The sequence below is a fragment of the Paroedura picta genome, chromosome 8, assembly GCF_049243985.1.
Source record: "Paroedura picta isolate Pp20150507F chromosome 8, Ppicta_v3.0, whole genome shotgun sequence".
NCBI lineage: Eukaryota > Metazoa > Chordata > Lepidosauria > Squamata > Gekkonidae > Paroedura > Paroedura picta.
The window spans coordinates 19,540,630-19,556,768 of NC_135376.1; the positions used below are offsets into that span (position 1 = coordinate 19,540,630).

General features: G+C 41.5%; 1 protein-coding gene across 2 annotated transcripts in view; it reads right to left on the reverse strand.

The window, feature by feature from the left end:
• LOC143843039 (schwannomin-interacting protein 1) overlaps positions 1-16,139 on the reverse strand; it is a 448,653-nt gene that overhangs the window by 355,777 nt on the left and 76,737 nt on the right. Inside the window, exon 2 of one of the 2 annotated variants that reach the window (XM_077348572.1) lies at positions 523-587. In XM_077348572.1, the coding sequence (XP_077204687.1) occupies positions 523-587 (65 nt within the window). Of the gene's footprint in view, positions 1-522; positions 588-16,139 lie in introns of those variants that run through there. The other variant, XM_077348571.1, reaches the window with a different exon arrangement.

Sequence of the window (16,139 nt, forward strand, 5' to 3'; positions counted from 1 at the left end):
TAATACAATTCCTCATGTTGTGGTGACCCCCCAACCATAAAATTATGCAAGTGCTCTTTCACAGAAATGAAACCAAAACTGACCCTGGCGTGACAATCCATTGTTCATGATTGTATATAAACTGTTTTTTCCCTGGGGTTTCTCAGTTCAATTCTGCCTCTTGTCCCACCATGCCGATCTCGCTCTTTTCCACTACTCCAGACAGACGAACGCTCTATCTTGATCTAACCTGCAAGGCTGTTGTGTAGATGGTGCCGTCCCTAGCCAAGCTGCTTGCCCTGCCACGAAGCATATGAAAGGGTTATTCAACCCCCAAAGGGGTTCTGAACCCCAGATTGAGAACCACTGCATTAAATTATTCAAAGCTAGAGTTAACCATTTTGCTCCAGACTAGCCCATGCATTAACCAACTAAAGTCCATATCAGTGGATTGATCTACTGGTTAAACAGCCCTAAGCTTGCAACACCTGTTGAAATCTCTTGCAGCCATTTGTCTGACAAGCCAGAGACTTTAATACTTACTTTTCAAGTAAATATTTTCCATCGCTAACTTGCTCCAAGGTATGCTGTAATCTTTTGAGTTCTTCCTGAAGTGAAATAGAAAAAGAACAAAAATCAACATTTTAGCTTGCTTTGCTAAATATCCCTAGGCTTTCAGAATGGTGGGGGAGTCCAACAGCAAAAGAGTTGTGGTTACTGTTTCTCTTTTAAAAATTGAACAGATTTTGCCACTTAACTGTGAGGCACCAGGTGCCTTGATCCGGAAGGCCTGCCAGCCATACCTGGACACCTTGTTCTCTGTACAGGACAACTTGCTAGTAAAAGAAAGTGTTAGCCTGCTCTTTGCCGTGATTAGGCACAACTGATACAAATATTCAGAGACTGGTTTGGCCCCTTCTGCAGTTCAGAAGTTGTTGGGAGTAGGGCTCTTCACTCTGATTTGAGAAATGCCTCAGGAACACTGTTGCCAGCACAAGGCTGGTATGATGGATACTTCTCTATACCCTTTTCCACACTGAGGTAAATTTTCTCTCCAAAATGAAGCTCTCTGTTCCACAGCTGTCTTAACGGCAATATAGGACTTTGGGCAAAGCAGTACGCTGGGGCCCTACCCATACAATCTCTCACAGGAATAAAAACACAAATTATCGATAAAATGAAACATATTTATGACTGTTTCTGCTTTGGGAACTTCACTGCCCCAGCTCCCATGTGAGGGCATGAATCTGGGGTGAGGTGGAAGAGGTTTACTTGGGCAAATGGTTGCCATCATGGAATTTTCAGCATCATCTTAACTCCCTAATTTGTAAATTAGGAGAGGGTCACAATATGAAATGCATTATAAAGGCTAAAACCAATGCCAGGGAGCAAGGAGCAGCAGCTCAGGCTGTGTATCTGGAGCAGGGCTCAGCATCCCAGGACCACTTTAGTGTAAGTAGGGTTACTTCCCTCAGGTTGACATGAGAAATGATAAGAGAGAATAATGCCAGCATGCACAGTTTTCCTGAGCAATGATGCAGGAGATAACATCACATCATCTCTTGTGATAGAAGCCCCTGCGGCAAATTCACAGAACCTGCTGATTATGCCAAAACCTTGCAAGCCTGCATTAAGAACACTAAAAGAGCCCTGTTGGATTAGATCAATGCTCCATCCAGCCCAGCATCCTGTCTCATACAGTAGAACATCCTGTCTCCCATGGCCAACCAGTTCCTCTGGATGACCAACAACAGGTACCTGCTCAGGGGCTTTCTGTTGAGGCCTGCTCATAGGTTTTGTCTATTGCTACTCCTGCCCTCTGGAACTGACATCCTAAACAAATCAGGAAGGCTCGTGTCTCTCCTGCAATTGCTCCCAAAGGCTATCTAGCAGGACCTTTTATTAGGGTCTTTGGAATATTGTTCAATGGCTCCTATTGAACAAATAAAGTCAATTTATTTGTTTTTTAGGAGGAGATCTCATGTAGATTTTATAGTGTTTCTGTTGGCAGATTTAATAGTTTTAATCATTTTGATGTTTTAATTTTTTTGGGGGGTCATGCATATGGTTTTGAGTCTATGACCCATCTTTGGTCCCAGTTGCCTGGATAAAGACAGGCTTCTAAAGAAAGAAAGTAGAGGACCAGGCTGGTACACTGAAGAAAAATCAAAGAGATTGCCAACTCTTGTGTCAGGAATTTTCCTGAAGATTTTGAAGGTGGGAGAAGGTGAGTTTGGGGAGGGTAGGAGCCTCAGCTAATACCATAGATCCCACCCTTCAATGCAGCCAGTTTCTTCAGGGCAACTGATCCCTGTTGCTTAGAGATAATTTGTAATTCTGGGGGATTTCCAGGCACCATCTGGTGGTTGATAACCCTACTAAGGGCCAAGCAAAATTGAGGTAGGTCTACAGGAAGGACCTGAAGGAGCAGTCTCAGAATCTCTTTGTTGAACAAGACCTTAACAATCAGTTACCTATCCCTGGGGAAACCATCTTTCAGAGTCAGGGGGCCTTTGGCGGCATATTTATCATTACATATGTTCCAGTCTGAGATTTAATGTAAAATAATGTTCTTCAAGCAAAAAAAAAAAAAAAATTCAAAGCACCAGAAGAGACTAGAAAACAAACACATCATCTGCTGCTTAATATATCTCGCAGCTCCTTTTTGTGCATCAATCATATGTTAATTTAACATGTGGTGGACTTGAAGGCAATTTAAGAAGCTCAGGCATTGCTTTATGTCTTCCTTTAGCTCATTAACTTCGGAATGTAATGTAAAAACAAAAGCCAATCAGAGCCAAGAAAGACTTCAAGCAAATTAGCTTGCCAGTTTGCTTGGTAAAAAAAAAAAACCTTCAAGGTCAGCAAGGTTAAGATAATTAAAAAAGACAAAATGAGGAAATTTGCATTGTACATGGCGCCACTGCGGACCTGGAAATCAATCAGAGTTCTTGGTTTGTTGGCAGGAAAACCACAGTCCTACCTTCTAGAATAAAGAGTTGATCTAAGACTGAGTCATTAGCGATCTTGATAGGTGCTGGAGCCATTCCATTAATGGCTGCAAAGTGCAGCAACATAGGTGGAATGCCTATAGTGGCTAATGTATTTCTAACCCTGCCTTTCCTTTACGGAAGGTGTTACACTGAAGGTTCTCCCTCTTCAATCGCCACACCACCTGCAACATTATTTGGTATCTGCTGGGGAAGGGAGATCTCCTGCCCCCAACTCCTACTGTTTGCTGCCTCTCTGGCTGCCAACAGGAGAAAAACAGTACAATTGGTGACATGGAATTAGATCACTTCCAGAGCAATAACATCACACCTCTCTAGGTATTACTGGAAACTCTATGGTAAACCCCAGAAGTGACATAATGTCACCACACTGATTCGTTTTCATGTCTGTGTCCCCTCTAGACTCCCACTAGACTCCCACTAGCTGCCAGTTGCTGATTGGCTGCCCTACAATAATGTGAGTTTGGCAAGGCAGAGAGAGAACATAATTAGACCACCAAAGGAATTTGAGTGAACTTCATAGAGAAGGAGGGAGTTGAACCTGAGTCACCTTGGACCTATTATTAACAATCTGTGCCTTATCACAGCATATCTATATGCAACCCTAGAAAGGGGAATAACCACAGCAGTGACCAGAACAGCTTTATCAGTCCTTGCATATGTCATGAAAGAAAGGTCAAGATGGCCCCTTTTACCATATAGAATGAGGGATTTAAGTTGCTGGCATGGGTCTTAGTCTGACACAAGCAGATGCCCTCTCTCCAGTTTAACCAATAGAATCCCTTTTTCCTTGCTCTCTGCTGCCACTATAGGCCTCTGACAGAATTACAGGCTGTTGACCTGAGCCAGACACTCTTTACAAATATCAAAAGCACTCCCTCTGCCTACCTGCCTGGGGTGAGGGAGTGAAATCTTGGAGATCTTACATGCTAGAGAAAGTCCCAACTATGCAAATTCTCTTTTACCTTCTTAATGGCAATGATTATCTTTCTTTTGTGAGAGTAAACCAAGATAGAAAAAAACAAAGTCTTCTTCAGCTTGCAATTAAGAGGGGGATGAGGGAAGGGTCTAACTCCATTAACTAAGGTTACTTGTCAGGGCTGTTAAGTCCATGGGGCCAGAAACCAGGATGCTGGGAGTTCATTTCAGCTCCTTATTGTGACCCCAGCATGATAGTACAAGAACCAAAACTGAACTGACTAAACCCCAACAAAATCCCAGCTTATACACATGCACAAAAAAAGGATCTTCCTGCCAGTGGCACTCTATAGATCAGTTTTGATTTAAGCTGACTGGATTCTGCAGTCATGAGCTAGCCACATATTAGCTGACACAAATGCAGAGTTCCGATCCTGCCTCAGACCACAAGTTCAGTCCTTGGCAGGCCTACAGAGACAACAAGAGGAATTTAAGCCTAACATCTGAGCAGTCACATGTTGTAAAGTCAATGTTCATAAAGCAAAATGAAATGTTCTTACATAGATACTTGAGTGCCATTCCATCACAAGGAACACCGTGAAAAAGTTCTCATACTTTCAGATACCCCATAACCCATCGGTGAATAAAAATAATACACTTTTCAAAGTTTACATCAGCAATGCAGGCTCCCAGCATACTTAATGTCTTCATTGCAAAGAGTAAATGTCACTTCAAAAAGAGCCCTCAGCAACACCCCTTTTAGCAATAACAATATAGAACAACATTTAATTTTTAGCTCACCCTTCCAAATTGCTCAGGGCAGATGACCAGTCATAAAAATATCATACAAATTAGATTAAAAACATTATTAATCTAAATCAGATTGCCCCAAATTAATATTTTCCCAAGTCAGGGGGTTGTTTGGGATCAGGAGCCAATCTTTTCCCTCAGTGGCAAGGCCAGCATTCATGGGTGGTTGTTATTTGGGGCCCTGACCATAAGTCTGGTGGAATAGCTCCACCTTACAGGCTATGCTGAATTGGTTGAGGTTGAGGCTGGTATTTTCCCTTTTGACCAGGGTTGCCAGTCTCCAAGTGGTAGCTTGAGATCTCCCAGAGTTACAACTGGTCTCCAGGTTACAGTTCTTTGGAGAAAATGGTGGCTTTGGAAGATGGACTGCATGGCAGTATCCTCCACTGAGAGGCCCTCCCCAAGCCCTAGCTCCACCACTCCAAATCTCCAAGTATTTCCCATCCCAGACCTGGCAGCTCTACTCTTAACCCACTCACCTCAGCACAACCTCGCAAAGGGTCTGAAATGTACTAGTTCTGGAAACTGCCCTCCCTCAAATGAAGGTGCCAGTTAGTCTAAAGCAGGGGTAGTTAACCTGTGGTCCTCCAGATGTCCATGGACTACAATTCCCATGAGCCCCTGCCAGCATCTGCTGGCAGGGGCTCATGGGAATTGTAGTCCATGGACATCTGGAGGACCACAGGTTGACAATCCCTGGTCTAAAGTATCTTGCAAAAAAGCAGGATGTTTAGATCAACATCTTTAATCCTGAGAATGAATTCATGGTTTTGCACTATTAATTTTGTTTCCATGAAAACTGAAAACATTAATCTATCATTCAATATAATCTTACATAGCTTTAGATGTGCGAGAACTACCCTCAGCTACTTCTCATTTCTGTGGCCAACATCAAAAGTCCACTTTCAACAAATTGACTGAAACACGTTGGGATTATTTTAAACATTCACCATTGCTGACCAATTTAAGAAATAGTTGGAGAAGCCCAATCATTAAAATTATCTTTCATTTCCACCCTTGTCCCCATTCCCCCCCCAAAAAAAGTCTCTCTCTCTCTCTTTCTCTTGATCGGTCACATATAAAACTGAGAAATTTCCCTGAAAATTACTTCCTTATAGTGTGCTTGAATCTACAAGACAACCTTTTTCATTTTCCACACCATTCCGACAGTCAATTTTGTGTTCAGTGTATCCCAAAGCAACATAAGGTAATTTAGAATGTGGAAACAATTTACAATTGACTTTATATATAGCCAAGGGTAACAAAACCTACATGACTTACATAAATCATTGTGTCTGTGTTTGACATCATTTCATATTAACCTAAGGGTAAAGACTTAACAAAAAAATGTCTGCGACTTTTTTCCCCCTTGGTCATTCAATCATTCAATTAAATATTATTGGATGTTCTTTATAGAAGCTGTAGTAGGACGACTACAAAAGGGGCTAGTAAAGTTTGCATAATTTGGAAGAGCAGAAGACATAAAATCTATACTAATTTCAGTTTTGCGTCATTAAACATGAAGTATTGATTATTGCTCCTTGCAACAAAATTTATGAAGCTAGCTGTGTTGCTGTGTCCACATAAAGTGATTTTGATGTTCTGCCCTCAGACCTCAAGCACCGTAAATGATGTCTCCTGGTGACAGGCGACAGCTCAGATGCGGCTGTTCCAATTCGCAGCCTTAGGAGATACATCTCACAGATTATGCCAGGAGTGACCCAGCTGCAAAGTCTAACTTCAGAAAATTAAATTGGAACCAATTCAAACTTCTGTTAAAACACACAGTGAATTATGATGCCCCTGAAAACTTGTTATAATGTAAATTCACTGTATAATCTGGCACAGCAGTCTTTCTTCCCGTCCTGACTGGTGAGGATGGACATTAATAGTTAAAGAAACGGAAGGCTCAAAATGCAAGCTTGCTTTTTAGACACATGGAAATGTTACTCACCTCTGGACTGAAGGTTGCTATAGATGAATAGCATTGTGCAGTTGTATTATGGTGTGTTTTACAAAGTCTATTGACATAACTGGAATACAAGACCATTTCATGCAGCTAAGCACATATGCTTTACCCTGACCTGGATGGCCCAGCCTAGCCAGGGAGCTAAGCAGGGTCAGCCCTGGTCAATGTTTGGATGAGAGGTCACCAAGGATCACAGCAGGGCAACTATGCAGAGGCAGGCATGACAAACCATCTCTGAATGTCCCTTGCCTTCAAAAGCCTACATGGGCACCATAAGTCAGCTGTTTTACATACCTACATCTGTAGGTATGTACAATTTAACATGCATTTAGCATGTTATTTTCATCTAAGTGCTCATCAATTATCTGAAAATTAAAATGAACTGCATGTTAGTTTCCCAAGGCTTGACATCAGGTTTCTTAGGTAACACTTGAAGAAGAGTTAGTTCTTATATGCCACTTTTCTCTACCCAAAGGAGTCTCAAAGCGGCTTACATTCACCTTCCTTTCCCTTTCCCCACAACCGACGCCCTGTGAAGTGGGTGAGGCTGAGAGAGCCCTGATATCACTGCTCGGTCAGAACAGCTTTAGCTGTGCCATGGTGAGCCCAAGGTCACCCAGATGGCTGCATGTGGAGGAGGAGTAGGGAATCAAACCTAGCTCATCAGATTAGAAGCTCGCACTCCTAACCACTACACAAAGCCGACTGTGTATGATGGGTCAAACTCATGGTTACCATCCATACTAGCATATCTTTTCCACAGATTGCTGTTGCCTGTGTGGTTAATACTTGTGTGACCAATTCATCTCACATGATTTTAGCATTTAAATTTTACTGGAGTGATTTGGGTTGAAGTCACGGGGAAACAGCTCCCATTCTATCCACATGACATATGATAGCTAGTTTAGTGTACTGGTTAAGAGTAGTGAATCCTAATCTGGTGATCTGGGTTTCATTCCCCGCTCCTGTCACAGTCCTGATGGTTCTGTTCTCACAGAGCAGTTCTCTCAGAGCTCTCTCAGCACCACCTACCTCACGGGGTATCTGTTGTGAGGAGAAGGGTTGGCAATTGTAAGCTGCTTTGACACTCCTTCTGGTAGTGAAAAGTGGAGTATAAAAACCAACTCCTCTTCTTCATTGTGATATTCCTCCCCCCAATTAAGTTAATAGGGACAAGGACAATTTATTTGCCAGCTTGGATCTGGGATCGGGCTTCTGTTATTCTGACAGCTAGTAGTATGATCCTAATCAGTAATACGTTTTCATCAGTGGACTTAAAAGGCTGTAACCTAGGACAATATTGTGAGTTCCTACCAACACTACAGGAGAAGTTGAAGCAGAAGTCCTCCAAGGAAAAAATTAGACAGCTGCCTGACTAAATGGGCAACATCCTGCAGAAATGATGTAGCTGATAAACAAGTCCCTTGGACACCGGCATGAGGTGGCTACTCTGTTGGACTTTTAAGTGCCACTTCAGGAACCATACTACTGACTAAGTGAGCATGTGGTAGTAATGTTCTAAACAAATACATTTACCCAGGATTTTATTGACACATTAGTTTTTCAGCCTAAACAGGTAATACAAATACCTGGCCAAAAAGATTTAAAAGTAAATGTCTTTCAAACATAAATTAAATTTGTTGGACTCCCCCCCCCCCCCCACAATCGCCTTTGTATTTTCATCCAGGTTGTAGCATGTTGGAGTTTAATTTCCGCTCATATTTAAGGTACAGTTGCCATGGTGACAATCAAGTAATGAAATGGGTGGACTTATGAGAACACACAACAACACTACTGTAGTTTCAGTCACAGGCTGCCTATATGTGGAAAGAGGCATTTTCCTACCCCTTTCCCCACTTTTCACTGTGAATACCCATCGCTTGAGTGGTTCAAGTGTTGTATTTTTCCTGTATCAGCTCTCTTAGATCTTAGGTGGAGGTCTTTCATATCAGCTACTACTGGATCTCTTTAGCAGAGGACCCCACGGATAGAACCTGTGACCTTCTATGCTCAAAGCCCCTGATCTACAGCCCCCCTCCTGTACTGTGGGCAAGAGATTAACAGAAGAGGCTCGGTTTTCTTAGGAATCTGAACCCCCAGGGTTATGGAGAGAAGACATGACAGCTTAACTGCTACAAAATGGATAGGTTTGTAATGTAGATACTCTCGAAAAGTGTAACCAAAGCAACTTTTCCCCACTGGAAAAGTGACTGATGGGGTGGGGTGGGGGGTTGAGGGGAAGCACTGCCTATCAATCATCTGCCCATCACAAAACTATCAAAAGAATGGGAATACCTGTAGGCTGAGAATTAGCATTTCTAACTTCTAATGAGATAATAGACTGGGAATGCATTACTTCTATTCAATCTCTTCAGAGAACTTAAAAAATAAAAAAGCTCTTTGGGACTGTGTGTGTGTGTGTGTGTGCACATGGTGTTATAACCCTAGGCATCCACAGACGGATTACCTTAGCAAAAGGTTTGAATGGTATTATATGGAATTCCAAATGTGGAATATAGATATATGGCTTTTTTTCATTTGGAAAAAAAAACAACAGCCCTGTGTATTTCCATCACTGCTTTGAAAGAATGCAATCAATGGTGTAATACTCATTCATCACACCAAATAATAATCAGTCTCATTTTCAGTGCTCAAAGCCAGCTTGGAGTAGTGGTTAAGAGAAGCAGCTTCTAATATGGTGAGTTGGGTTTGATCCCCCGCTCCTCCTCCACATGCAGCCAGTTGGGTGATCTTGAGCTCATCACAGCCCTGATACTGCTGTTCTACAAGCAGTCCTGTTGGAGCTCTCTCAGTCTCACCTACCTCACAGGGTGTCTGTTGTGGAGAGTGGGAAGGGAAGGTGTTTGTAAGCTGCTTTGAGACTCCTTCGGGCAGTGAAAAGCAAGGTATAAAATCCAACTTTTTTTCTATATTTGTATGTTTTATTTTGTAAGGCGCCTTGGACAACTTCCCTGGAGAGGCAGCATAAAAGGAGTCTGATTTATTCGCTCATGGCTTCCTTTTCAACTATTGCCCAGCATGTTTATGGCATCAGCTATAATTCGGAATGAATTAATTTTAATTGCAGAGTGTGTAATTGCAATTAATTTTTAAAAGTTATATTTTAAAATTCAGTCCGAGCGATTTTTCTTGTAACATTTTGTAAGACAATGCTTATATTAATTTACTAAATTCAATGTGTTAAACTCTTCTGTTCTAAAACCCATAAAATCACATGAATTGATCCCTAAGGCTGCCAACCTCTAGGTGATAACTGGAAATCTCCTGGGATTTCAATTGATCCCCAGGCAAAAGAGATTGCCTCACCTGTAGAAAATGGCCAGTTTGGAAGGTGGATTCTATAGCATTAAACCCTGTTGAAGTCCTTCCTTTCCCCAAACCGTGCCCACTCCCAAAAATCTATGGGCAACCCAGAGCTGGCAACCCTATTGATCCCTGAACATGAATTTAAATTAGAGGAGAATGGGATAAATCCTAACAAGTCTAGTCAGGAAAGAGTCCCATGTAATTTGACAGGGCTTACTCCCAGGACAGTGGTTTTAGGATTGCCACTTTTCAAGGTTATTATTTATTTATTTACAAAATATGTACCCCACCTTTCTTCTCCTACAAAGGTCACATAAGTGACTAGAAATTTAAATTATACCTGATCAAATCACACCTTAAAACCATTAATGGATATTCGTGGTGGCTCTTCAGTTTGTGAACCATGTACCTGCCAAAATTCATCAGAAACTGTGTGTCTGTTCATTAGTACAGTGTCTTGGAGTATATGAAAGGACAGCTTATCAATAGCACCTGCCCATCTTAGAACAACATCTCCTGCACCCACTTCTTTCCAGGTGCAGCGGTGGCTTGACCACAGTCATCATCTGGATAACCGAGAGTTGCTTTCAACATCTCCCGTAGAAAAAAAAAGGTGTGCCAGACCTCTTGTAGCACACCATTTCAAGAGGCAACCAAGTATTCCTCTCCCAGTCTTTTATCCATCCTCTTCTTGCAGTAACAAGTGTTTTCTCTACTACAAGTGGAATAGAAGGGAGGAGGGGCACATGCAGCTGCATCTGTGATCCCCCGTCGCCCATTTAGTTGATGTTTTTGAAGCAAATTGGCAGCCCTATTTGATTAGTTCTTTCGAAGCAACTTGGCAACCTTATTTGTTGCATAATAAAAATAATTATTATTATTGGTGATAGGGATATATTGCCAGGTGCTGGGAGGGGGGTTGCTTTCACATGTGCATCTTTCTAAACAATATACATCAATCAGATGCCAACAAAAGTCAGAACAGAGTAAGGTGTCGTGTTGAACAGAGATCAAGCCAGGAGCACGAGCTAGAGGGCAGAAATAATTGAAGCCCTTCAAACTGGAAAGATATTACTGCTAATTAGAACACCACTGGGATAAACATTAAGCTTTGTAGATGCTTAGTGGAAATGGTTAAGTGATGGCACTGCAAGCAAGATTTCTAAATACCTACCCGATAAATGGAATACACTTACGGGAGCAGTAGCCACTAAGCAATTAACTCATACTGTTTACTGCTCTTTGTTTCATTATTCTAGATTCCAGCAGATGCTGAAGTTCAATGTGTGTCCCACAATGTTTTTAAATAGATTTCAATAATCAAGAGTCCGCTACTATGTCAATCAGCTAACTACTTCCCGGCCTTGCAAGATGCATACAAGAAACATCATCCTGCAGCCTTCATTTGCTTTCCCAATGGATGATGATGATTTATTAATGGCATTTGTCGCCTGCCTTTGTCACTGAGTCTCAACAAAATATGAAAAACAAAATAAAACAACAGAGATCTCTAATAAAATAAGCAATGGAATAAACCAATGCAAGTACGTTTTTTTTTTAAATAATCCTCTCTATGTTAGCAAAATAGTCAATGTAGGCAAAGAACTTAAATGGGCTCTGGGGAATGGTAGAGGACAGGAAGGTCTGGAGGATCATTGTCCATGGGGTCATGATGGGGTTGCGATGGGTCGGACACGACTTCGCACCTAACAACAACAAGACAAAGAACTATCCAAGGCAACGAAACTGCCTTAGGCTGGACATGCCATATTGAAGAAGGCATTACAAAGGTAGAAGACACTGAACTGTAGTAGAAGGGTAAACATTGCAATATTTTGCAATACTGGCCCTTAAAGAAACAGCCTCCTGGGCTTGTCTGTTATACCTTAGTTCTGATCACTTTCTAAGAATGTCCTTCTGAACATTTCTGTTTTACACATCTTGCAAAACAATAACAGAATGGGAGCCTTCCAGATAGCCACAGGCAGGGTGTTCCATAATGTGGATGCTTCCAAAGAGAAAGCGTGTGGGCTATTTTACTTGTTTGTAGGGCGGCACCTTCAGAAGAATTTGCTCAATGGAGCACAGTCACCACAAGATAATATAGCAGACGAAATGTACCACCTGCAGATACGTGGGCCATTCAAGGAAAGCATAGTTTAAAATCCTACACATGCTATTGAATATGGACTTGAATCTCTATATAGACAAAGGGATGTCAGATAGCCATTACTGGTTTCTAATAATATGTATCACTCCCAAGAAATCTTCAGTGGATGAATACAGAGGGAACTGAGGTCACTATCACAATAATAGAGCCACATATAAATTTCCCAGATATAAGCTGTGAATTTGTGCAATCATCTTATAACGTTTAAGCCATAACAACTGATGATTAGGACATATAATAGAATCATAGAATCCTAGAGTTGGAAGGGGCCATACAGGCCATCTAGTCCAACCCCCTGCTCAACGCAGGATCAGCCCAAAGCATTGTAAAGCATAAGATCTGGCTTGCTGGCTCAGAGCAAGGGCACATCCAGTAGAGTCTGCTGTTGACAAAAGCAACCAGGCAGATACCTGTGGGAGTTAACAGGCTTGGTCCCCAGGCAATGCCACTGTAAAAACTTTCCTCCATGGAAGTTTCTTTTCAAAATGCTGTATCATCTGGGATCCAAAGAACTCTTCAGGCTTGGTTTTCTCCTTTGAAGTCTTGATCCCTCCATTGCTGTATTACAACCTGCTTTTGAAAGTCCTCTAGTTTTCAAAAGCAATTTGCTCCACGGCGTTTAGAACCGCTCTTCAAGAAACAACAGTCGCAAGGTTCACTTTAGGGATCATGGAACTAATTTAATGAATCTTTGAATCCTGGCTATGATGTTTATGACCTCCCGCGGAAGAGTCTTTGGTGCTTTGAAGTGGCCCACAGATGATGACAACAATCACACGTACCTAAGTGAAGAGATGCCTTCCTTTTGTAGAACATCAGGGGCAACCTTTTATGATCGAATTATATTCTCCTTCACTAAGTGGGATCCCATCTGCATGTTTTACTGCTGCGCCAATCAATAATGAATAGAAGAGGCAATAATGAATAAGTAAAGAGGAGAAGGAAAGAGAGGGAAAAAGTTCTTTTGGAGGAAGCTTTCGTTTAATAGAGGCATGGCAATGGAGAGTTAACAGTTGATGAACCAGTGGAACAGAAACCCCGAGAACGTTTCTCTGTTTAGATATACCACCCACGTATGTCCCTGTGTTATGACATGCTGTTTTCTGTCCTGTTTCCTTGGTTGCTGATTAGTTGATTTCTTCCTTGACTTTAGCTTCAACAGCATGAACCACAGAGCCTATTGTTCTACAATTGTAATGAGTCATCCCCAGTAGTGATTCTGAAACCTTATTCCAAAATCACTCAAGCATGGGAGAGATCAAAAGAGCTTTTCATGTTAACCATTCTGGTCAAGCTTTCACAAGAAGCTCTTCATCTTGTAACAGTGAGCCAGAAAACCATCTGAGAGACAGCCTTTCCCGCAGTGGCATACTGTATATGGAACACATTCCCTCCAGCTCTTTGTCTAATACCTGAGTCTATTTACTTGTCATTTGGTTAATTTTTGTCGTTGTTCTTGTTGTTACTGTAAGCTGGTTTTTATTGCATGTATTGACTTTACATCTGCCTGGTCTATCTACATGGAGCATGGGAAGGTGTAGCCTCAGTAGAATAAGACTGTTGTTTTCCTTGCTCTTATTTATGCTGATTGGCTTTCATCAAAGAAACACATCTCATCATAGGATTGTTAAGTAAGTCTGATTACACAGGAAAATTTCCTACATACCTACAGATAAGTAACACTTGTTGATTTGTAGTTCTTCTACAGACACTGAAGCCTCTATGTTGGGATTTCAGAAGGTAAGGGAGAAGACCACCATTGAGTACTATATGGATACTCCTACAATTTCTCTTCACCCTAGGGTTTTATCAGCTTCTCCTCAACAACAAGACTATAGTCAATGGCTTCTTCAGAGGTCTTAATCTATGTTTTGCAATGTGTTTTTGCAATGATGGATGGCCATCAGTGTCATGTTTTGCCCCCACCATGTGTTTTTACCGAGCAACTTGTTGTGTTAGCAACAAAGGTCACTGAGATATCAAACAAACACCACCTCCCAGCCAGTGATACAGAAAGTACAGACCCAGCTTGGTGTAGTGATTAGGAGCAGCAACTTCTAATCTGGTGAGCCAGGTTTGATTCTGCATTCCCCGGCATGCAACCAGCTGAGGGACCTAGGGCTCACCACAGCACTGATAAAGCTGTTCTCACTGAGCAGTAATATCAGTAATATCTCTCAGCCTCACCTCCCTCACAGGGTATCTGTTGTGGGAAGAGGAAAGGGAAGGCGAATGTAAGCCCCTTTGAGACTCCTTCAGGTAGAGAAAAGCAGCATATAAGAACAAACTCTTCTTCTTCGCTTCTTATTTGCTGCCATTTGCCTGAATTCCTGTTCTTCGCAGTTAACGAGAATGTGATCCTTTAACCCCAGCACATTATGCAAGTACTGAGCATACTGAACAACAAAAATGAGTGGTAGATAGAATTGCATCGGGGCCCAGATGTCAGGCATGCATGGTCAGACTACACAGTGGTGTATGAAGGCAAGTCGCAGCACCCCAATCCAGAATTTATTCACTTGGAAGATTGCAGAGTTTAAACCATTTTACAATACGATCCTAAAGAGTTACACTCTGCTAAATCTACTGACTTCAAAGTATGGGTGTGACTCTGCTAATTTGTAGATTCATTAGCCAAAGATATAGCTGATTAATTTGGAGGGGAGGTTAAAGGAGTCTAAAGGATACCCTTGCTTTAAAAAAATACATCAGTGGTGTCATCCTCTAACAAAAACACTGATATGATCTTTTAAATAATAAGTGGCAGCATTTATTGATTTTGTTAATTATCTTGCAAGTTCTATCCCACTTCAGTGGTTTTCAGAAGGGCACCAATAAAACAAACATTTTATTGCTTATTTTAAAAGGAGACAAGTCTATTAAAGGTTTTGAAATATGCAAATATATTAAAGTTAATTGATGAATGAATCAATTAAAATCCAGGAGATTAATCAACTGCAAGATCTTTAGGCAACTGACAGTCTTAATTTAAATGGAATTTACTTCCAAGGGATTGCATTTAGGATCACAGATGAAGTTTTCTTTTTGATCATGTGCAACTTTAACAGAGATTAATTTGAGACAGAATTTGCCAGAGTTTCATGTTATGAATAGAGTAGAATGGGTTTCTTTCCCTAGAGGAGAACATTCTTCTAGAACTTCGGCATGTATCTTTGCCAGAAACTACTACCCATGTTCTACAACTTGGTTCACATACCCAGAGATGAAATTATCATCTGGCTCATTGTTTGTCTATTTCCACAGTCAGAACCATCAAGAAACAACCAAGTTTAAGAACAGCTCTGTTGGATTGGGTGGCCTACCTACTCCATGTGTCATACATGACCAGCCAACTGCTTCCAGGAAGTCTAGAAGCAGAACACTGGCATTCATATCTGTCCCCTTCTTCCAATAGCTGGTATTTCAGAGGTCTCTGGGCTTGGATGTACCATTTCACTACCATAGCTGAATGGGACAGGCTTTGGCACTTCACGATAACTTTGCGCACCACTCAGAAAGTTCTGAGAACAATATCAAATTCTCCCTCTCTCTCTCTGTCTGTCTGAACTTGCAAGTTAGGTTGAGGAGAAAATACTTCTGAGTAGCCACAGATACTTTTGAATAAGCACAACAAACCGCCAGGTATTTAGAAGTCCTAGCAACTGAGCACTTGCTATACGAATCTTACAGAATTAATATTATGTCATGACAAACAACGGTTTCCTTAAAAAAAAACATCTTTAAATAGGATGTTTCGGTGTTGCAGTACTAGTACGTCTTGGGTGCTTGACCTGTTTCCTGGTTATTTACCTAGACTCCAGAGGACACTGGCAGGGCAGCCCCCACCCGTTCCTGTCATTCTCCTCTTTGCTTAAATATAGAATATAAACTTCTCAGTGCAGGAACCTGAATTTAACTTATATTCACAGGAAAGAACTACTGGATTAATGTCAAC